The 23,497-nt window shown below is 44.7% G+C and overlaps 2 protein-coding genes and 1 long non-coding RNA gene across 3 annotated transcripts; 2 read left to right on the forward strand and 1 right to left on the reverse strand.

Annotated features, from left to right (window-relative positions):
* Positions 1 to 3,380: 3,380 nt before the first annotated feature.
* On the forward strand, positions 3,381 to 5,366 carry LOC309437702. Its single transcript, XR_014183601.1, has 3 exons — positions 3,381 to 3,744; positions 4,007 to 4,105; positions 4,873 to 5,366. It is a non-coding gene; the product is annotated as an uncharacterized lncRNA (long non-coding RNA).
* Positions 5,367 to 8,438: 3,072 nt separating this feature from the next.
* LOC309437686 (uncharacterized protein) lies at positions 8,439 to 14,122 on the reverse strand. Its single transcript, XM_082048344.1, has 2 exons — positions 14,023 to 14,122; positions 8,439 to 13,456 (listed from the first exon to the last, which is right to left on the reverse strand). Exon 2 carries the CDS (start codon positions 13,443 to 13,445, stop codon positions 12,441 to 12,443), a length of 1,005 nt encoding a protein of 334 aa, XP_081904470.1. The 5' UTR covers positions 13,446 to 13,456; positions 14,023 to 14,122; the 3' UTR covers positions 8,439 to 12,440.
* Positions 14,123 to 16,974: 2,852 nt separating this feature from the next.
* Positions 16,975 to 22,558, forward strand: LOC309437694 (uncharacterized protein). Its single transcript, XM_082048355.1, has 6 exons — positions 16,975 to 17,003; positions 17,933 to 17,962; positions 18,131 to 18,203; positions 19,552 to 19,794; positions 21,905 to 22,006; positions 22,087 to 22,558. Exons 3-6 carry the CDS (start codon positions 18,131 to 18,133, stop codon positions 22,395 to 22,397), a joined length of 729 nt encoding a protein of 242 aa, XP_081904481.1. The 5' UTR covers positions 16,975 to 17,003; positions 17,933 to 17,962; the 3' UTR covers positions 22,398 to 22,558.
* The last annotated feature ends 939 nt before the right edge of the window (positions 22,559 to 23,497 follow it).

Here is a 23,497-nt window from a genome sequence, read left to right on the forward strand (position 1 = left end):
GCTTGTAAATTGAAAATTTGTGGTATATTTGTGATGACTTCTACTTTTGAGGGTACTGGATACTATTTTAAAACATATAAAGATTGGAGGTGCTTTCCTTGTTGCAGTTACTGATGGCAAATCATCCTGGTCCCTTCACTAGTTCAAACATTAATCTTTGGGAAGGGTGAGTGTCAGAAGCCTGGTTGCAAAGCCGTGAGGCCATTTATCAGCTGCACTGATACTTGGCCTTTGCTGCAGGGAGGTGTGAGGCACAGCAAGCTTTGGCCAGAAGGAGCAGAAGATGTTTTGCATAATGAGTCATGGTATTAAATGTGCGTTAAATTCATTGTAAGAATGAATCATTGGTATTTAATCTGAACTAGAATTTTGATACTTCAAATGACTATGCAGGAGATCGGTTGCTGTCATGACGTGTATCATCCAGGGCTATGTAGCTCTTTCAGGCAAAACATAGCCTTCTGGCTACACCTTTTCTTGTAATTCTTCTTGCTTATGTAGAAAACCTGTATGTGTAATAATTTGAAAAATATAAAGGCTTTTAAAATTTCTTAAATAAGATTATTTATTTATAAATAAGTATCTCAATGTAAATATACATTTTTATTATAGTACATATTACTATAAATATAAATATATGAATGTGTAATAGTCCATTCTCAAATGTTTTATCTCTATATGAGGAAGGACTATTCTGAACAAAGTTTTGTAGTGGCTGATTTTACAGTAGTATTATGTGCAACATTTTTGGTTTATACTGCAGGGCAGGAGCAGAAAAGTTTTCTTCTGTTTTTAATTTTGTGTCTTAATGATATGGATAATTCATAGTGGTTTCTCTTGTATTTTTATCAGTTGACTGTACCTAATGCAGTCAAGTCATGAAATATGTGTATTATGGTGGGATGAGACTTTTGCAGCATGAAATGGATCATCGGTATTTAAGCTCTGACTTTAGGTCTGATAAAAATCTTTTTAGATCAGGTGTTACCCACATAATGTGTAGCACATAGAGCTGAGCTTTCATTCCTTCTACCGTCAATTCTGTGAGTACAATGGTTTTATAATATTTGTTCTTGAGAATTTCTTGCTTCCAAGAAAGTCTACATGTTGTTTGCAAAGGAAAATGTGCGATTTACAGCTGAAATGAACATTTATGGGCAAGAGCATTTTTTTTCTGTTTTATTTGTTAATTATTTGGTTTAGGTAGCCTTGCTTTATATAAATCTTGTACATGATTTATTAGTGAATGTTAACTACTCAATAATCCTAGAAGAGGAAGTATTGGCAGAGGAATTTAGACTCAGTTCTTCAGCTCAGAATATAGGATTATAAAGAGTTCATATTGGGTCCCTTTTAAATTAAATTATTTATTATCCTATATAGCTTCCTATAGCTAGTTTCATTCCCTTTCTATTTCATTATTGGGTTTTTGTTTTGGTTTGGTTTTTTTACCCCTTGCTGCTTGGATACAATTCTGAGATTAAAACAAACAAACAAACAAACAAAAAATGCAACAAAACAGTATTTGCACAGCTTTTTGGTTTCCTGGGACAAACTCTATAGTGGTGGCTTTGTACACAGTTTCAGGGATTGTACTTTGTTGCTGCAGTCATGATCATAATAAAGGAAGGAACACATATGCACTATGCAAACTAAGATGGTTTATGGTTGGACTCCGTAATCTTAAAGGTCTTTTCTAACGTAAATGATTCAATGGTTCTATCATTCTATGACTGGTTGGTTGTTGTTTTGGTTTTGTATTTCCCCTTGGTTTTAAAATATCACTGCTCCCCACTCCAGTTCAGCTTGTTCCGTTACCTCTTGAAATTGGCGTGGTAATTTTAACCTAGCAGAATATTACATTTCCTCTGCCACACACCAAATGATGTCCCAGCCTTTGACCTGTGCAATACTGGAAAAGGCCACAGGAGGGATATTGCAGCAAGGTGGTAGGGAGGCTTCTTTAGAAAGCTGTGTGGTACTGATGGCTGACACTGGGTTTGATAGAGTCTAGGCAAAATTCCCTATGCAACTCTAGCTAACCCATTAGACTTTAGTTTTGTTATATGAGGACTTAATTAGGTTCCCTGTAATAATTCTGGACAGGGCTCTAAGCAACCTGAACTAGTTGAAGTGTCCCTGCACATTGCGGGTGATTGGACTAGATGAGCTTTGAAGGTCCCTTCCAACCCAAACTATTTTGTGATTCTATGGTTCCATAAATCCTTTCTGTACTTATGCCTTTGGCTGGAGAAAAGTTTTCATCTAACAATATCACCACCATTCCTTGCCCACAGCAGCAGTTGCTCAGGAACCCTATGGGAGGAGCATCTCATATGCCCCAATAAGTGATTTGAATTGACTAAGCAGATTTTTTATTTCTGGATAAGTGTCTAGATTATAATTATGCTTTCAATTCCATCTTTAAATTAGGTTTCAGATTTGCTAACTGTCTTCTGATAGTGGTCAGTATTTAGGTCTATAAAGTTAGTATTTAACTCTATAAAGATTTCCTGTGTCAGCAGGAGCTGGCTAACTGGAATTTAAGCCTGTTTTTTGTGGATTTTGATGTAGTAACACTACATATTACAAAATTAGCATCTTTATCCACAGAGTCCAGCTCTGGACACAGGCTTAGGTTCAGCCAGCTCTTTATACTTCCCTGAAAATTTTGCAGTGGAACAAATTCCCTCCTTTTTTCTTTCAGTCTCTGCCTCTAAGACTGCAGAGGTCTTTATTGTCTTGATGAGTTTTCTAGGAAAGCCATGAATTGAAGCACATGGTCCATTGCGTATGCTCCGTCTGACAAGTTTTCACTCAAATCTCTCTTTTGCCCAAGGTGCATGTGCTGCAATATTGTACTCTAAACCAAGAGACAGATGCTTTAATCCAGACTGAATGTGAACTGTCTCAAACAGAAGCTAACAGCCACCTTTAGAAACCAGGCAAAGTGCTGCTAAAGGAAGAAGGAAAGTCATTTCAGTTTGTGCTTTGGGCTAAGGTCTTACTTTTGGTGCGTCTCTTATCATCCTTGATTTTTAATTAAATATGTAGAGAGGTCATGTTATTGAAAAAAACAAAACAAACAAACAGTATCAAATTAAGTTTCATATATTTGTAAGAAACGTATCTTAAATTGTGTTTTTCTCTGGGAAATTAACAGAACAGCAATCCCTCCCCACACTCTCTTCCTCTTTTCCATGACGCTGGGATCCCCTGTCCTGCCTGTAGCTCTGGCTGCTCTCCCCTGCTGTCTCCTTAGCCAAGCCTGTGCGAGAGGAGGAACTTGCTCCTCATACTTCAGATGATCTTCCTTGCTGGATTCTGCTGTTTCAGTCTGCTGCCCGCCCTGCAGCTGGGACAGGAGGCTGCAGCGGACAGACATCCAAACTCAGGACCTTCCTTTCCCTAATTAAGTCCCCCCTTCTAAGTGCTGGAGAATATACCAGCTCTCTGGTTTTTAACCTGCTACTCTGAACACAAAGAGAAGATGCTTTTCCCACAGAAGTCAACATAATTCTCCATATGGACAGGAGGAAATGAGCCTTGACTCCCCATCCCTTCCTTTGTGCTGCCTGTTGGAGCACACAACTGTGGAAGGAGGAAACAGGAGAGAGCATCCCAGCAGCAAAAGACAATGAAAACCAAAATCTACCCACGTTTCATCAAACCAGTTCTGACAAGAAAACAAACTTCCAGGTTAGGACAACAGCACATGAGACAAAATCAAGCTGCCACAACTCGGTAAGGACTTTTCTTTGTTCACCCAACCTGCAAGTGTGTCCTAGATGGAGGAAGGGAGCATGAAGAGGGGTTGAAGCAGTCAGGGTTACCTTGAGCCTCAGGGTATGAAGACAAAAATACCACTGTTTCGCAGAGCAGAGAATGTGCCACTTGTCATTTGTGCTGCAACACTTGGAGCATTCCAAAGCAAGCCACATGTTGCTCTGAAATGCCAGAGGATCATCTCTAGAGCATTTTCTAAACACATTTTGCACACTTCTAGATAACTGCTCATGGCTGGTGTCCAGACTACTAAGATGGCAAAATTTGATCTCTGCAGGACTTGACATTTAAGTGCATAGGCTGGCAAAAGTACAAGCAGGTAAGCAACCTATGAGGAACCCTCACTGCTATACATACCAACAGACTCCTTGCATTCAGCTTCCCTTGATTCACTGAGAGCAGTGCAGCTAAACCAGGCACAATGGTATTTTATTCCAGTAGCACAGACTTGTGGAGTTCCCTAGGCCTTGCATAAGGAGCAAGAAAAGTAGCTGTACAAAAGTTTAAATAATTGCTGCTGGGCACTTAAAGCAATAATTCATGATTGTGGTTTCCTGTTTGGTACCAGTAATGATTAAACTTGTCTAAGCCTCTCCTTCCCTCCCCTCAAACATTTTCCGCTTGTCACGCTGACACAGCTGTTTGTGTGTCTGTACAGTGGACTGGATCAGGAACTGATCCAGCTAAAAATAATTTAGGGTAGAGTGGGGAACTCTCTCTCTTCAGTCATTGAAACTTTCCAATCTGCGTCATTATGCAGTTGCACACACAGCTGCACTGGCACAGTGAGCCGAGCATGGACGTAAATGACCACAAGGACACGCAGAAGTGGGGATGAGGAACACTGATTTTGTTTTCCAAATAAATGCAGGTGGAATCACAGATTCAGTAGGTTGAGAAGGATAGTATACACCTGGCAGCTCCACTCGTCAAAGCTAGTTAGCCAGAGATGAGCACCAATTCCAGCTGTGTGATGTACATTTGGAAAAGAAAAGATTCATAAGGTGGTCCTCCTCTGGAAACATTTCTTCTGTGCATGAAAATTGTACAGTTCTGCTTAATGATTTTGTTCTGCTTTCTTTTAAGTTTCTGTTGTTCCCCGGACCTGTTGTTTCATATCATGATTGCATGGTGGCAATACCAACTTAAGGAACAGCTGAGCTCTTTGGATGTTTGTTACCACCCACCCCAGACTGCAATTTTCCCTCACTCGTGCCAACCCTGCTGTTTGTGGAGCTGCACTGAACACTGGATCGGGGAAGCAATCCAAGTTAAAAATAACCCAACGAGTGGCTGCGGATGGCAAGAGCCTCAGCCACCTGATGTCGTCTGCTGTCACAAGTCAGTGAGAGCAGTTTGCAATTGCAGGAAGTCATGACAGCCCAGCCTCAGAGATACCTGTTTGCTACAAGAAATATGAATTTTTCAGCCAGTTGAAGGAGCCTTGTGGGTGAGGATGCAGGAATCCTTTGCTTGTGTTCTTAAGGGATGAGAGAGCAAACCTCACTGTGCACAGATGCCAGCACAAAACATCTTCACACAAGGTTTAGTTTAACAGGCCTTCACATGATGGATTTGCAAAAAAGGTAAAGGCAGTGGCTGCTATTCAACTGATGTAGGTTGTTTATTCTGCGGATTAGGGAGAAAGTTACCATTATTTTTAAGTGCTGGAAGAGTACTGCAGATATGGGGGTTTGCTAGCACTAAGCAAGAGAATAGAAGGGTATTCTTCACAGACATGAATCTAATAGCTTTTTGTTACAGAGAGAGGTACCAATTTGTAGATGTATTTCAGAAGAACATTTATTCTCAGCTCTAGAAAACAAAATAACACTGCTGTGATGTACCAGCACTAACCCACACCATCACAGCAGCAGTGACGTGATTTTCACCTACTGATAGGCTTGGAGAGGAACATCTGTAATTATTCATTCTGTCTTGTACTCAAAGCCATATTTGGGTTTCTTCTGGCTTCTGTCTCAACCCTCCTGGGTTGAGTATTTTTAAATATCAGTCATTTCCTTTTTCTCCCCCTTCTACTCATGACTTGGCACTTCACTGCTTCCCTCCCCAGGAATGCCCCTGCTGGCAGCTGGCCAGTTTGGGTACTGATGGAAATGAAAGTGAAGCATCAAGAGCTTCAGAGCCTGAGGAATTTCAAGATCTTGTCAAGTTACATTTCTTCAGAAAAGAATTCACTTTTTCTTCACATGCATTAGTGGCTCATTGAGGTGGAAGGTGCAGTTGGAACCCACACATTAACCTTAACAGCTACATCACTTATTAGGCAAATGAAAGCAAGTGCCTGAGGCTTAAGGCAGGATGTGGCTTCCCTAAGGCAAAGCTGAATGCTCCCATGCTAACCTCTGTGCTCAGAATAGGCCCGAGACGTAACATCTTTGTCAACCATGCCAGGTAACTACTTAGATTTCAAGGGTACAAATGAAGTACTGCCATATTTTGCCATCATCTTTCAACTTTCTAAGAATGTGAGGATTCCTGTTCAGTGATTTTAATTCTCTCTCTAGACACATGAAAAAAATACCTGTTCCACCCCCTGCCTCCTGCATTCCCATTGCTGCTTCCCTTCTTGTGATAATTGTTAAAAGATTTTTTTTTTTCTCCAATAATGCAGCTTGTGGTTCCTATTTGACCCTAGGATCACATAAAGGTTTGCCCATACGTCCAATGAATTGGGAAGATGTCTGCAGTCTCTCCAATGCATACTATATGTAAATTCTGTTTTTCCTGGTTTGCTTGGTATTTGCACCTGCCTGGAGGCAATAGAGATAAATCAAAGGTCAGCTGCTAAAACAATCAAGCAAGAAAAGAAAGCAGATGACCAGCAAAGAGGCATCTTCTTAAGCACAACAGCCAGGTTCAGAGCTGTGGGAAGCAACTTCTCAGTCCCTGCCTTAGAAAACAAGATCTTGGGCTAAGGCTGGGAAAAGGCAGATCAGATGATGTACGCCTGTCAAAAGCTCTGCCCTCTGTAAAGACAGATGTATGTTGTTTGTGTTTTGGGGTGATCTGGGGTAAGCAAGGAGAGACTGTCATTTTGTGAGGGAAAACATTGACAGAATAGGGACTGACACAGAGAAGCCTCCTCTGTGGTTCTGTGCTTAAGGATAGGGAAGAGGAAACACCTGAACCATAGCTAGGTAGAGTTCAGCAGCATTTTGGTGATGGTCAGTTTGAGGTAGAGAAAATAGCTCAAAGCAACACATGACCGGCAGCAGAGGAATTGCAAGTGCTCCAAGAAGCAAAAAAACAAGTCCAGATATGAGGGAGCAATTACTTGGGGGGTCTGGAGAATGGTGACCCTTCTCACGTGCAGCTGTTACAACCCCTAAATCACCTTGTCTTCCCAGAAGCTTCAGGAAACCCAGCTCCCCAGTCTTTCTTCTTAGCTGTTCATCACACTTCAATCTCTTCTGCTTACCCTTTCCCTCACACGGTGGCCTGGTTCAACCTTTCACTTTTGCGCTGGCAAATGCCTTGCGACACCCCTACTTCGGCTGTGTTGCCCTTCTTAATAATGCCATGCCATTACCCTCAGCCTTACCCATGCCCAGAGGAGGGAGACAGGCTTGTGCAGGTCAGTTGTCCTTGCACTATTACCAGAGAAGCCTTTCTGAGGAAGCTTTGTCAGGGGTCAGACCAGGTGCATTTCCAAGCAGCTTCCTTGCTTTAGCTTCCTGGGACTTGCTGTGAGTTCTGTGAGTAGCTTTGCTCTCTCAGATAGGGGGTTACTTTGCTCAGTCCCTCAGTGCTGTGCAGCCAAGGTTTGCTGTGGTGTGGTGGAGTTATTTTGAACTGCCTGCCCGTATGGCTGTTCAGACAAGTCTCTTCTAAGCAACACCAACCTTTACATCCAACAGAGCTGTGCTTTGCAGCCAGAGCGCCAAAGGGAAGGGAACAAAGGGGTCTGCACATCTTTACACTCTCTGCATCCATTACAACGTTTGGACCTGGTATGGCTTGCTTTAACTGTTGGGTGCCTTCGCTTACCTTTGAAGGGTTACTGTGCTCTGACCATGCTGTCCCACCCATCCCAACATGTCTCCCAGGTACAGAGTCAGCGATCTGCAGCTCCAGATACCTCCATGGCGAGTCTCAGGAAGAAGGAGGAAAATTTTGCTTCCTCTAAAAAGTTTTGTTCCTATGGTCTCTGCTTCCTGGGCTGTCACGTCTGTTCACGTGAATGAGTGTCCCAAACAGGCCAGGCTGTGAGAAGGAAACCATCAGGACTGCACAAACGGTTTTATCATGTGGATTCATGCATTTTCTACTAAGATAGCCAGCAATCACCTGAATGAGAAAAGGGAGGGGAGAGCTGAGAGGTGGATCAGGCTGCTTGTGAGATGTATCAGGTTTGGCATGGAAGGGCTGAAGGCCTTTCAGAGCTTGGGACACGAGGGAATGAGCAGCAAAGTAGATGCCTCTTTTGGCCTCTGTTTGCTCCATCTCTTCGAATACCCTGTATTTTCCTTTTTTTCAGAGATGGAGGCTCCCACTGTTGTGTCTCTGGCTGTTCAGACCAGTGTTGCTGGGGTAAAGAGGTAACAGGGCCAGAAATAATAGTTTATTGTGCATACAAGGGCAGTTTTGTTTGTTTGCTATATCTGAAAAATTGCTCCAGAGATTGCATATTAGATACTGTTAAAAATTTATTAAACACATTAAAACACAGCTCTTGTCCAAGATGAAAAAAAAATTGTTTTCCAAGTCACAAACAATGAAGAAAGGGATGTAAAAGAAGTTGTATTTCGGTTATCACTATTGCATATACTTTGTCAGCAGGGGACTAGAAAACTGGATCCCATACAACCTAGGTGACAGAACCGTGGAGATAATCTCCTTAGAGCAACTGCAGCTCTGGTAGAACCAGGTTCATCAACCAGCAGGATGGTATGTCACTGCAAAATGAGGTTCTGCCACTTTCTCTCATAAAGGAACAGTAAACACCACGTGCCACCTTCTGGCTTTTTCAGATTCATGCAGAATTGTTAGACGAAACTGAAGACTAAGAATACCTCACCTCCAAATTCTTATTTGCATTGCACAGCAGCTGTGCTAAGTAACAATCATCCCTCTGCAAAGGATGACACACGTATTTTCAAACCTGGTCCTGCCAGAAGCCAAAAAGGTCACTCTGGGGAGAAACAAGGAAAAAAAGATGGGATAAAAAAGTACACTAGGGTGAGAAATTTTATTTCAGACACGTTATTCATCCATTTGTCTATCTTAGGTATTTCTAAAGTGCCATAGTCTCACTGTAGTATCTAAGCACCATAAGCACAACCGGAATTTACCGTATTCTACAGAGCTCCCTCAGCTGGTAGGAGGATCTGGGCACCAGCTGGTGACCACAGCTCTGGAATGGAGTGTGCCTCGGATGGTCTGCTGGAAATGATAGTAGCTGACTACCTTTTGCTTTTTCCAGCAGACTCCCACTATGATCCTGAGGGAGTAGATGGCTGGTAGAGAGGCCAGTGAGCTAGCTGCCGTGAAAGTAAACCTTCTAGTTCCTGGCTTTCTGCTCATGCCTATACCTCTGTCTTCTGAATTTGGCTCTTGAGTTTGTGCTGCCCACAGAATTATTAAATCCCTGGAAGAAAGGGAATGTGCCCTGTAACTTCTGCAACGGCAAAGGAAGGGTGGTGCCCAGATTCTTCTATCCAGCTGGAAGATCACAAACAGTAAATGGCAGACAGGCTAGAGAAAGTGAATTATTTCAACCAAATGACACTCAGCAGGGAAAACTGACAGTGGCTGTGGAAAGGAACTCCAGATATGCGCTTACACTAGTGAGCAATCCAATTCCAGCTGCTACAACTACTGCACTGGCAGTGTGCTGTGAAACCTAAAGCCACTCTGATTTGACTACAGTTTTCAATACATTCGTAAAGATCTTAGAAATAGATGCATGTCAATCCTTTTAATTTATAGAGCACAGAACACAAAGCATGTAGATAGAGAAAGAAATACTCTGAGGAATATTGTGAAGGCATATTTGGAGGCCATTGGCTTCTCAAACCAGAACCGCAATGTGAGGGTTTTGAGTTGAGCTCAACTATGTGCAGACCTGCGTTTGATTTCATTGATCTGCCACAGCAACTCAGTTCAGATTGCCAAAGGAAAAGCTGCATCCACAAGATGCCTTTCCCTGGCAAACAGAGCTTCTCAGCCAAACAGTTTTAATGCTGTGTATTTCCTCTAGGACACTTCAACTGGAATAGGACAGACCCACATAAATTGATCAGTTCTACAGCTGGACTGTAGCATAACCTTTGAATTCAGTTAAAAATGAGCCTATCAGCCAAGAACTATAGTATTCCTTCTGAAGGTCTGCTAGCAAATGAAAATCTTGATGCTTCTGGAACCAACTAGATGATCATTAGTTGTATTTCCAAACCACTTGCCAGAATTGATACTGAATTCAAGAAGTAATTGGTTTGAAGCTGTTGATAAAAAAGAGCAAACAAACAAAACCACACACAAAACCCCCAAATAAACACAAAGCTAAAAGTAAAAATGTGCATTTGCAAATGACAGCTTTGGTTCCCATGTAAACAAAGCTCATCTAATTTCTGAAACCTTCTATTTCCCTGAGCAGCTGCACATAAAGGTGCCTTGTTCCTCTAGGAGCTGCAAACAATTTTGTGCTGCCTCTACAGCTCCTTGTTATTAAATTACATGTAAATAACATTTTATCAGCAGCTTAGTACCAGAAGTGCCTTGGGGCTTGCAGAAAGGGTCCCTGCAATCCCTCCAAGTAGCCAGTTTGGTAGAGCAAGCCATTCACAAGCATCCCTGGCCAGCAGCTGCTCAAATCCATGGATCTTCTTGGCATCTTTATTTCCTTCATCTCTTCTTCACCATAGTTTCATTCCTTTCACTGGCTTCAGTCTGCATGCCTTTTTCCAGAGACTCACTGAAGCCATGGAACCAGTTACAGGATCAGTAAGGTACACTGCAAAACCAGAACTTTTTTCTAAGCTCCAGCAGTGCTGGATAAGCACGCCAGTTGGTTTCATCACTAAAATGATAAGCGGCAAAACAGTCATAAATACAAACCATGTAAAATGTTGCACTGCAATTCCTTGTAGTTAAAACCATGAGGGGGGTACATCCTACAGCTGCCACTGATACGTACCTGTGTAAAATGAGGGGAGAGCACTACGCTGAGTGACATTTTGAAGTCATTCTTAGCAACCATAGGGGCTACACATTTATATATATATATATATATATATAAATAAAACAACTCAGTCCTAGGTCTTTAACACACACACACACACACACACACACACACACACACACACACAAAGTAATCAGTGTAAAACTGAATGTCTGGATATGAAAATTCAGATGTTTTGGTACAAAACCTGTTTCTCCCAGCTTCTTACTTAAAAATGCTATCGTTTATACAGTATGTTTAGCATTTTGAGAAGTACTGATACGGTGTAGTGTCACACCACTGACCATTTTGACCACTGCGATGGCATGTGCACACATGATCACTCACATGTGAGTGTGAATACACACTTAGTATAAAAGCTGGTTCATACATATGTGAATACATACATATAGATGTTACACACATGCACACACACTAGTCAAAATAGGACTTGAGGAATACTGGTATGGAATCAAGTCAGTCCCAGTATGCTGTCGCTCTGTCCCATTTTGCAACACAGCTTATGCCAGCCCACTTGAACCATATCTGTGAATATGAATTCTGCAGAACGAGGAGGCTACCAGTACAAACTCACAGGTGACCTCCATATACCCTGTCAAGTTGCGTACCATGGTCTTAGTAGCAGCAAGCATAATCCTGACTTTTTTTTTAAGCCTTCAGGTATGAGTTCTCTATACCAGTTACCCACCAGTTCTGAGATTCCAGAACAGGCCATATCCCTATCCCGCAGCTTCCTTGTTCCTATCACCCAAGCAGCATTTGCAGAAAACCTCTGCAGGCGCGCTTTCCTCCTCTGGTTCCTACATGTTCCTTTTCCAAGCAGATTCCAATGGTCTTTGCCTGTGCTTCATGTTGGCCTGCATACTCTATATGCATGATGTAGAGTCTCCAGCTTCTCAGCAGGACTTGCTTAGCTTTGACCTTCCTGACTGCTGTACAAGACACAGACCTGGATTAGACCACAAGCATGATGAGCTTCCATAGACCTGTGCAGTATTACATAGGTCAGAACATTTCAGCTATGTGCAGAACAAAGCGACTTAAGGACCCCATCTCCCATGGTATTTCCTCTGACAGAACCACACATGCACATAGTGCATGACCAAGCAGCTTCTTATCACGTGACCTGATACTGCACATTTTCTCTTCAGGCTCCCAGGCAGACACCTCTCACAGAGAGGTGAGAGGAAACCTCTGTACCTTGGTTGCTTGGCAGATGGCATCTGATTCCAGTACTGGGACAAGAGGATGATAGGATGACAGAACCACCCACTGCAAGTACTGCTCATTTTCTGTCAATGCATGAGGTGTGCTGGGAGAAGGAGGTACTGAAAATGGCAACACAGGCCAAAGGTATTATTCTGGCCAGCTGCCTACAATCCAGGCACCCTCGTGTGGTCATACCCTCTCATCCCTTAGGCACATTTTGGACAGGCCTGGATCAAGAGCTTCATCCTAGAGCACCCCCAGGCCACACATGTACCCGCTGGTGTGAGACTAAGTAGGAGTTGCGACTGAAGCTCTTCCCACAGTGGGAGCACTTGAAAGGTTTCTCCCCAGTGTGGGTACGACGGTGACGGATGAGGGTAGAGTTGTCACTGAAGCAGGTCCCACACTCAGCACACTTGTATGGCTTCTCCCCAGTGTGGGTGCGACGGTGCTGGACGAGGTGCGAGCGCTGGCTGAAACTCTTCCCACAGTCAGGGCACAGGTACGGCTTCTCACCTGTGTGGACACGCCGGTGGATGACCAGCTTAGAGCTCTCACTGAAGCACTTGTTGCAGTCAGCACACTTGTAGGGCTTCTCGCCTGTATGGAGCCGCTGGTGGGCAATGAGGTTGGAGCTGTCGCTGAAGCGCTTCCCGCACTGGGGGCACTTGTAGGGCTTCTCGCCTGTGTGAAAGTTGGCGTGGCGGAGCAGGCCTGAGTTCTGGTAGAAGTTCCTCCCACACTTGGCACAGACATAGGGCCTCTCGCCAGTGTGGTTGCGCTGGTGCTGCACCAGATGGGTGCTCTGGCTGAAGCTCTTCCCGCAGTCCTTGCATTGGTATGGTCGCTCACCCGTGTGGACGCGCTGGTGCTGGATGAGGTGGGAGCGGCGGCTGAAGCTCTTGCCACAGTCAGCACACATGTAGGGCTTCTCCCCGGTGTGGATCCTCTGGTGGCGGATCAGGTCAGAGCTGCGGTTGAAGCTCTGCCCGCACTCAATGCAGATGTAAGGCTTCTCTCCCATGAATGCTCGCTGATGCACCACTGTCTCCTTCCGCTTCCGAAAGCCACAGCGAGAAGTCTTCTCTGCCCCAGTCTCTGGAGAGAGAAGGTCTGGCCTTGGACAAGACAGCTCCTGGTCGCAGCCTGGAGGGGAAGCTTCCCTCATGAAAAAGTCCGAAATGGCCCTGCAGGGTTCCGCTGTCTCTGGTCCATCTCTCTGGAGCTCCCCCTCATTTTCACTCATGCTCCCATCACCTGCTGGGACACATGGAGAGTCCAGACGCAAACAACACGTTCAGCCACGGCCCGCGCTCCCACTTCTCTACCCAGCTTGGCCACCGCAGCCGCCCCACACGGCCCCGGTCAGGTGCCGCCCTCCTCCCGCCCACTCCGTTCCGGCTCGGCCGCTTCCAAGGGAGACGCGAAAGCGTCGGGACCGGCTCCATCCTCCCTCGCTCTCTGCCACCCGCTTGCGCGGCGACCCCGTCACCTCCGACCGACACGGGCGCTGGGGAGGGGGCGCACCCCGCGCCCACCCCGACCGCCGCTCCCCACCTGAGGGGGCTGGGCTGGGCCGGGACACGGGAGGCCGAGGCGCTGGACCGGGGCAAGGAGCTACCGGGAGCGAGGAGGAGGCGGAGCGGGCAGGCGGACAGACCGGCAGGCAGCGGCGGGGCCCGGCGGCTGCGCCCTGCCGGCCCTCCGAGCCCCTCCGCCCTCCTGGAAAACCAACCCCCGCCCCGAGGCGCCACCCTGCAGCCCAGTCCCCGGTCCCTCATGAGCACCCGCCCTGGGTCGGCGACCCGCGGTGCCCGCCTCACCTCCGCCCGGCGGCGCGGCCCCGGCCCGGGCGGGGCGGCGGGGGCGCGGGGCGCAGCTCCCGGCCGCGGGGAGGGGAAGTTCCCCCTCGCGGGGCCTGCCCGCCTCCCTGCCCTCCCCGCCGGCACTTCCTGCGGCTCCCGGCAGGCGGCTGGCCGGCCTCTACGGCTGTAACCCTTCCGGCCCCGGCCAGTCCGGCTCTCCGCACCTCACTGCGGAGGCATCGGCCGGAGGTTCCCCCCTGGCCGGGCGCGGGGCTGCAGGAGGGCCCGGCAGGTGAGGCCCGGCCCGGCGGCGGGGCTGGGCTGGGCCCCCGGTGGAGCCTCTCCCCGCCCGCGGCTTCTGCCGCCGCCGTTCCCGAGGCGTCGCGCACCTCGCAGCCTCCCCCGCTGCCCCAGGGCGGCCGCCGGCCTTTCCCAGCCGCTCGTCCTTGTCTGTCCCCGGGGCACGGGCAGCGACCCGTGGCCTGGCCCCATTGGGGGATTTGGAAGGAGCGAGGAGAGGCCGGAGCAGGTCTGTGTCCAGGCACCGTGCTGACACAGGTCACACAGCGGGGCCTGGGCATGGCTGGATTTAGCCATAGGGGTGCAGCCCCACTCCGTGGAAGTGCAACATCTGCATTCAGTCGAACACCACCGGGCAGCAGGAAGCAAACAAGACCGAAGTATTGTTGGCCTTCTCAGTTGGCCAGCCTGCTCTGCTACCCTGCCTGTGCCATGGCTTCCAGTTCTTGCCATGCTGTCCTGCAGCCTTCACAAGCTTCCTCACGCTGCTACATTTTTCTGTTGCTTCAATTATTTTCTTCACTTAAAGCTCCCCAGCATGTCTTCGTATCACAACTGCCTGTTTCCTCTCTCAGATTTCTTTTTTCCAGCTACAGAATAAAGAGAAGGCTCTGGGAAGACCTTATTGTGGCCTTTCAATATATAATGGGGGCTGATAAGAAAGACTTTTTTAACCAGGGCCTGTAGTGACAAGAAAAGGGACAATGGTTTTAAATTGAAAGAGGGTAGATTTAGATTTGACATAAGGAAGAAATTTTTTACCATGGGGCTGGTAAGGCACAGGTTTCCCCGGGGGGTTGTGGCAGCCTCATAGTTGGAAGCATTCAAGGTTGGATGGGACTTTCAGCAACCTCATATAGTGAAAGATGTCTCTGCCCATGGCAGGACTGGGGCAATATTTGAAGGTCCCTGCCAACCCAAAACATTCTATGATTCCCAAATTCCAGCACCTGGTAAGTTCCCAAACTGCTCTCTAAATGAGGAACAGTGGCTATTTTGATGAAAAAAAAAAAAACAACAAAACCAAAAACAAAAAACAACAAACTCAGAGTGCATGGGAAAAAAAAAATATCTGGATTTACGAAAAACGTCAAGATTTTTATGAGACACTCATGCAGTTGAGGTGCATCATTTGGAAGTACTGAGTCAACCAAGAGGACAGGACACACTTATTTTTGGCTTGGGATGCAAAGGTTTGCAGAACATGAACTGATGCTTGTCTCTGTTTAAATACTGACATGAATATTCATTAAAAATTGCCTAGGATTGTTAAATAATCAGAGTTAAATGCAGTGATTTCCACAATTGTTGAAAGAAGAAGAAACAAAATACTTTTTTATGCTTTGCTGCCCTTGAGCAAACTTACCACAACTTTTCCTTCCAGCTTGATATGGCGGGAAAACAGTTCTGTTGTCCCCACTGTACGTGCCGAACTGTTTTATAATTTATTCCCAGTCCCTTTTAAATGTTTCTGTTGAGTAATTGTTCTACAGGCCTCATATCCAAATGTTGCTCCACTGAAATATGTGTTGTTGACCAGGAGAATTAGCCATTGCAAGAGAGAAATTTGTGTAAATAAGAAAATGTGTTCACATGAGATGGAAAAACAAGACGAAGGGTCAGTGACGTACCTACCCACTGAGTGCCTGGTGTAGTCAGCTGAAGGAGGGGAAAGCCTTTGCTAAAGGCTTTCACAGAGGCTGCAAGGGAGCACAGCTTAAAGTCCTGAAAAAAAGGGAAAAAAAATGGGAAAAATGCAGTAGCAATTGTGTTCAGCCTGCTCTCTACCAGCTGGAAATGGAGCTTGGGGTGTATGCCTGGAAAATAATCACAGGTAGGGAAAATGGGACCCAGGATCAAATTGTCAGTAAGTCAGCTGCAGGAGTACCGCACTGAGGAAGGTTACGTTAATATTTACATGCCAACGCAAAAGAAGATGCTGATCCTTGAACAGGACAATAATCAACCTCCCAGAGGGTGGCGGCACAAAGGACGTGGGTATGAAAAAGGAAGAGGACCTATAGCTGTTTGGGAATGTGTTTTTTTTCTGTTGCTCAGAAGTACTTCCAGATCTTTGGAGTGGCAGGGCTGAAGGAAATGGAAATGAAGCTAGTTGCTGAACTGGGTAAGGAAAAACTGGGAAGACGGCCAGGGGTGCATTGATAAAAGCTTTGAAACACCCTGTGCACAGAGGTGAGCATCATCAGAGTAACAGCAATAAAAGGCTGGAGGATGACAGCAGGATGGTTTGTTGTGAATAATCTACAGGAGTTTAATTCATACCAAACTAATTTATAATGAGGATTTTAATCATAGTTTGAATCAAGTGAGCAAATTTGAATTAAGTAAGCGATGTTAATCATATCATATAGGCATACTTCTTAAGGGGTTTCTTTCCTAAAGGAAAGATTGATTCTTATTGTTTGCTGAACATTCAGAAATCTTGAACTAAGAGTAGTCTTTTCATAAAATAAACATTTTTTTTTGTTAGTGAGGAGAATACACTGCACAAGCAGTTGTATAAGTTAACATGCATTTAATTATTTATTTAACCCACATAAATTATCAATGTCATGATTTTGTAAGCTGTTGAATTACACTTGCTATTTATTAAATAATTCCTTTCTTTATTCCAGACTTGACAAGAAGTTTGTTGAATGTAGTGGAAAATAAAAAAACTAGAATTTTCAATTTGTCTTGTGAGTGAAATATGATAAATAGATCTCAGAAATGCTTTATGTTTAAAGCTGAGCTATTTATTAAACAAAGCTTAAGAAACTGAGATTATAATAAATCTCACACCTAATGACTATTCGGATTTGAAGGGGAAATTTCTGGCTTTAATATTGTCTAAGTTTATGGTTGATTTTCTTTAAGATCTTGGCAACAGGTATACTGTGCTTCCATTTATTTTTTTAGTGTAATGTAAGCCAAATTATTTTTATAGGTTACTGGGAATCTGGGCTTTAAAGTGGATGGCTATCTTTTCATGGGTAATTTGAACAGGTTTAACGGGGGGAAAAATTACACTCAGCTTCAAAATATATATTAAGAAATTTATAGTTAAAAAAAAAAAAAGAACTACAAAGGAAATATTTGTGAACAACTTGGCGGGCTGCTCGTGTAGCCCCGGGTCGGCTCGGCAGGTTAAGGCCGGGGGATCCGCAGCCCTGGCCGTGCAGCAAGCCCCAGGAAAGGCAGCCCGGGGGCCCAGCCCATTGTCCCCCGTCTCTCCCACCTCCCCCGGCCTTTCGGCACCGCGCAGGAGGGGCGGGGTGGGGCGCAGCGCTTCCCCGGGGCCAGTCGCTGTCTTGCCCCCGGCAGGGAGAGCCGGCAGCAGGCCTGGGGAGGGTTAAAGCCCGACCCCCACCCGCCGTAGCAGCCGGCCTGGGAGCCCGCGGGAGGGAAGGTAGGGGCCCGGGGCAGCGGTTGGGAGCGGGCCGGGCTCACCCGGCGGCCCAAAAGCAGGGCTGGGGCGGGCTGAGGTGCTGCTCAGGGGGAAGTTGTTAGCTGGTGGGGGTGTATCGCAGGTTGGGAAGAAGAAGGTGGTGTTGAGGCTGAGGGAGGTGTTAGAGGGAGGTTGAGGGTAGGTGACATTGCTTTTCGTCACGCTGGTCTCTTTATTAAGGTCTCCAGCTTGCAAGTCGCCAGACTTCAGGTGTGTCACCTCTCTGTTTAGGTGGCGTTCAGTAGCATGTGCAGGTTTACCCATTCAAGGCAGCCTGTGGGTACTGCTAAAATGTGCTGCACCTGTGTCTGCCCCGTTCCTTCTCCTCCCATCTGTGTGAGGAAAGTTTCACACTCCAGGTCTCCTCATCTCTTCTAGATGGAGCCAGTAATAGAGCCTGTGTTCTCTCTTCTCCAGGAGCCAGAGAAAAGTGATATTGAAGAATGTGCAGGTGAGATGTAAACAGTGGTAGTTAAATCCCAGCAGGAAGCTTGAGGCTCCACCAAGTGTTGCTGGAGACACTGAGTTCCTTCTTCTCAGCTGCCTGCTCTGTCCTGGCTTGCTAGGATGTGATATGGCATGCAAGGCTGGGGCAGGGTTGTCAGTGGTGTTTTGTGTTTCTTTGTGTGGTGGGATTCTATCAGCTGTTTTAAAATAAGACAGTGCAGTTCATTTGGAGTGAAGGAAAGACAGCACACTTGTCTTTTTCAGGCTCTTTCAGGGGTGAGGAAGGTCTGAGGGAGTTGTGGAGCTGTATCTGAAATGGTGTGTGACTCCCTGGCACTAGCTCTAAATGGGAATGGAGGGTTGTTCACTTCCCTTTTTACTATTAGAGACCTGCAGTCTTTGCATGGGCCTCTGGGAATAACCAGCTGCTTGGTTATAGAGAGAGGGAGTGACTGCTCCTGTGAGAGAGAGTCTTCATCCCTCTCTGAGAAAGATAACTCTTGGATGTAATTCCTTGATGTAAAAGTTGAGCTGCCCTTGGTATATGTTTTGGGGTTTTTTTTGTCGTTTGTTATTGTTTGGTTGTTTGGTTGTTTTTTTGATCACTGGTATTTAGATCTTGGCAGGTGTGGTCATGTAAATAGAGAGCATTTGGTCTCTTCAAGGAAACGTTAGTTAAGAATTTTGCTTCTTGGTGTCTCACAAAAAAAAATCTAACTCCTTTGACTTCTCATGCATGAATATACAGTATACCTATAATAATTACAACTGTTCTTGTGCTAATTAGGGAGAAAAACTGATGCAAAAGAAGTAATTTATATATATATTTTTTTTTTCACAAATATTAACTAACGCAAATGAAGAACAACCTGAACCTCCCTGTTGATTTTGCCTAATGAAGGTTGAGGTGACTTTGTGTTGAACCATCCCCAGCCAAATGCACAGCTTTAAACCAGAGTTTAAATACTAATTCATCAGGCTGGAAGGCTTTTGAGCAAAATCTGCAGGAACAAATAGCTAAAAGTAGATATTTGTGATGGATAAAACGTTTCAGCATGTTCCTTTTCCTTCCTTCATTTTGGCAGACTTCCTTTGCCATTCCCTGAGGGAAGGAAGATCAAGGAAATGGGGAGGGTCAGGAAGAGAAGAGGTGGGTTTCTTACCTCTCTCTTCTTCCCTGTGCTGCTTTTTCTTTTCCTTATCTTCTTGTCTCAATCTTCATAATTTCCTTTTTGGGAAAGGGGAATCTGGTCCAACTTGATGCTAGGCCTGAGAAATTAGTTTATTTTACAAGGAGCAGCTTATCTGTCTTAAGGAAGGAGGAGTGTCAGATTGCTCTCTTATTCCATCAGGGAACTGCATTTTGAGTGAAAACGAGATAGAGAGAGCCCTCTCGGAACACCTTAAGCAGGATGTACTGCCTCAGCTACCTGAAGCCCACAGCCCAGACTGGGGGGCAGCCAGTCCACAACGGGAGCAGGAAGCAGCGTGTAATAAACCCCCTCACCGAAAAAGAGCCTCCAAGAAACTCGCCCTTGTTGCCAATGTTCAGAAACTGCACACCGAAGAGAAACCCTACAAGTGTACAGAATGCGGTAAGGGCTTTAAGGGGAGCACCAGGCTCCTGAACCACCTGCAAACCCACACGAGAGAAAAAATGTTTGAGTGTGTAGAATGTGGGAAGAGATTTAGCAGGAAGGCCAACCTGGTGATGCACCAGAGAATCCATACAGGGGAGAGGCCTTACAAGTGCAAGGAATGTGAGAAGGCCTTTAGCCGTTCCTCAAACCTTATTGCTCACCACAAAATCCATGCGAAAAAGAAAGCCTTTTCCTGTACCTCGTGCAGGAAAAGCTTCAGCGGAAGCGCAGCTCTCTTCCAGCATCAGAGAGTCCATATAGATGAGAAGCCCTGTAGGTGTACCGAGTGTGGAGATAGTTTCCGTCTATGCTCAGACTTCATCAAACATCAACAGACTGATTTGAGAGAGAGACCCAGTGAACGCACAGCAGGTAACCGAATTAAAGTCTATTGAGTTTAATTGCAAGCTGTACAGACTCAACAGGGGATGTATCAGATACGGTGGTCTCCATTTGTTTCTAAACACTTCTCCCTCCTCGCTGTGGGTATGAGTTGGGGTTGGTTGGTTTGTTTGTTTTTTCCCTTCCTATATAATATATATTAATCTCTGTCATTTGGAGAAGTGCCTTAAGTTTAAACTTTGCCATGAAGGCTGCATGGGACCTTAGACTCTGCAGAGCTCTCAGATCCCACTAATTCCTGCTTTATAGTTTTGCCTGATGTCTAGCCCTAGATCTTCAGAGGCGCTTAGCCAACAAAACACTAAGCTTAGGGAAATGGAAGGGATTTAGTTGTGAATCAGGGCCTTGGCATTTTCCAGCAGTTAATTTTTGTTATATGTGAATAAGAAATGAGCAGCTTTTCGCTGTCTGGAGTGGGAAGTCTCTACTGCCATCCCTCTGTAATGCTGTTAGCATAGCACAAGCTGTCACGCAAGGTGATTGTTTAAAGTAGAGTGTTTTCTGGATTTTTGTAATATTACATGTTCTGGTAATGACCAGAAACTCTGGGATAAAAACTGCCTTTTTTTTTTTTTTTTCTTCCTTCTGTTGTACCTTTGCATGGGCAGTCCCCTTATATTTGGTCAAAAATATTTTATATTTAATAATGGGTCTTGCCTAGCCACCCATAGAATTGTACTGCATGTTGGGGTCTTGATCATGTAACAGCAGGGCAATTAAGACATGAAGCCATATGAGAAGAAGGTATCTTGTGTGTGAGGTTTTTCTTTTTAATTCGTTTTGTTTTTCCTCCTGAGAAAAAATATCTGAGCAGGAAGAGCTTTTCATCTTAGCAATGGAAATAATAACGAAGTTATAACAAAATGGCAAAACTGAATTCCTAAGGTCAGGTTTGAGACCTCTCAGTCCATAGGTAGAAAGGTGGCCTAGTAACTCTGATAATGACAGCTAAAGATGGGACCTTACACTCCTTTTTTTTCCTTAAGGGCTTTTTATAGGGGTTTTTTAGATGTAAGAGTTTATAATTCATTTTAAAAGTGTCCTTTTTACCCTGGCAGTTGGCCAATAATTAATATCAGATCATCCTAATACTATACCTGCTTGAAAAGAAAGTGTGCAAACTTATTCTGGAGTGACTATAGCTACTGCATCATTGTAATTGAAGCTCCCTAATAAAATTTCCGTATGATCAAACACATGCCACACTGGCCTTGCAATGTGTGGATTAGGAATGAAACCTGATTTCTGTATCTGATACAATTGCAAATAAGGGGTTTATGTATTAGCAACTTGAGTACATTTTTACTAAATCTCAGCTGTCCTATTCTTTAACAGGTCCCTTGCTCCAGCTTTGCTTCCTCAGCCCTCCCTTCCCCCTCACCTTCCTTCTGGCCTAAAAAAAAGGGTATGGGAGAAGCAAGAGGAAGGTGTCTTGCTTGTGATGAAACCCAAGTCTGTAATGTTTCAAGGTTTCAGTCTTTGTTCTGTTTTGGCTTAGTTTAGGCCAACATGTGACTTGAAGGAAGTTTTGAGTTTAAAATGTGGGTGAGAGGAAGAGTTGTTACTGGTGTAACTGCCTTTTTCTTGTGTGAAAGCATATTTAAATGCTGACCTAGCGAGCAGTGATAAAGTGGACTCTGGACTTTCTCACTCTTCCTTTCAGATGCAAACCATTCTGAAGTTACCTTTCTGCATCATAAAGAAGAGCAAAGGTGTGGTACAGAGAAACATACAATGGATCACTTGAGTCTTGTTCTTGAAGAGTGTAAGTATAAAAAGGGTTCTAAATTGCCATGCAAAGTATTTTTACATAGCGAGCATTAACATTCTCTTATCTTTGTACAGTGAAGAAAATGAGGGAAAATATGGATATGCTGCTTCTGAATCAGCAAAGTCAGCTGCAGGTCCTGCAAGAAATTCAGAAACAACTGAATATACTCCTCCCAGGCAATGATCTCATTAATTCAAACGTCTATAGTTTAGGACTTCTGCTAGGACGGCAGGCAGCTGCAGTGGCGTCTCTTTCTTTTCCTCTTCTTAATCCCAGCAGTCTCCTCCCTGAAAATGCCAGTCGTTCATCCCAGTCATCTGCTCCTGGAATTCTGCCTACCACTCGCCTCCCAGTCTCTCAACATCCTGCAACTTCTGCAACTTGATCAGCTTTGTGCTGTGATTGTATCTGATGCAAACGAATGTGACTACTGTTTTGTGCTATTTTCTCACTCAAACGTGATCTTTCTGTTGTAATGTTGAAATTGTAGTACCTGCAAAGATGCTGACCATTAAAAAAAAAAAAAAATAGCCCAAACCAACAAAATGCCACCATTCAGGTCTACCTTGCTTAACAAGAATTTATGACAAAAAGCCAAATTGCTTATAAGATGCATGTTCTTTTGTTCAAAGGTTAACTCTCTTGAGTATGTTTTTCGGTATTGTCATACCCTATTTGGATTATTACATGTTGTTGACTGTTATGGATTAGTTCATTGGGGGTAGGACTGGGGTAAATAATGATCATTTGGGGAGGAACACTGAGAAGATCACATGCACCATCTTGCAAAGTCTGCAGGGGGGAAAGTGCAAATGAGCTGACTATGATTTGCCTTTGAAAGGTTGCTGGGGTAAAGAAACTTTGGGGCTTTTGCCTATGCCAAACAGTCTTTCTCTTGAATTGACTCTGGGAGTTGTTGGTTTTGCGGGTTTTTTTTTAATGACATCTTGTTAAAAGGATGCACTGTTAGTAATTAATTAAACATGGTTTACATTTTAAGAATGGGAAACACTACTTCTCTTAGCAAGTCATCTTGTTGGTGACAGTGCAATGATGTCAGATTCTGGTCCAAAGATAAAACTCTGTGGGATCAGGTGTGACTGTCTTTCTGTGTGTATGAATATAGACTGTGACAATCACCCACTGATTTTTATTTTGTAGCATTTTGTATTAGTCTTAAACTCAGTGGTATATTCATTTAAGCCACATTGAGAGGCTTTAAAGGGCATTCCTTCAATGTGAACTTTTACTTAAATGTTTGGGGTTTGTTTTCCATCAGTTGAGCTTACCAGAGTCATGGGGCTCTAGACTTAGGAGCTCCAGTAAAAGTTGCTAACATTCTGTGTAAACTCTGGGGTACTGTTCACCATTTATTGGATGTTTAATTTCCTTTTACTTAGAAGAAGAATCCTCTCATCAAAGCAATTGTTAAAGTTTGAATTTTAGTAGTTTTTTTTAAGGTGTTCAATATTAAAATGTTGCATT

This window comes from Streptopelia decaocto, assembly GCF_964273445.1.
Source record: "Streptopelia decaocto genome assembly, chromosome: 1".
In the NCBI taxonomy this organism is placed as follows: domain Eukaryota; kingdom Metazoa; phylum Chordata; class Aves; order Columbiformes; family Columbidae; genus Streptopelia; species Streptopelia decaocto.

Coding starts and splice junctions, on each gene's coding strand:
- LOC309437694 (XM_082048355.1), top strand. CDS start 18,131: ATGGAGCCAGTAATAGAGCCTGTGTTCTCTCTTCTCCAGGAGCCAGAG. Junction 18,204..19,551: donor TGATATTGAAGAATGTGCAG/GTGAGATGTAAA, acceptor TTATTCCATCAG/GGAACTGCATTTTGAGTGAA. Junction 19,795..21,904: donor CTACAAGTGTACAGAATGCG/GTAAGGGCTTTA, acceptor TCTTCCTTTCAG/ATGCAAACCATTCTGAAGTT.
- LOC309437686 (XM_082048344.1), bottom strand. CDS start 13,445: ATGAGTGAAAATGAGGGGGAGCTCCAGAGAGATGGACCAGAGACAGCG.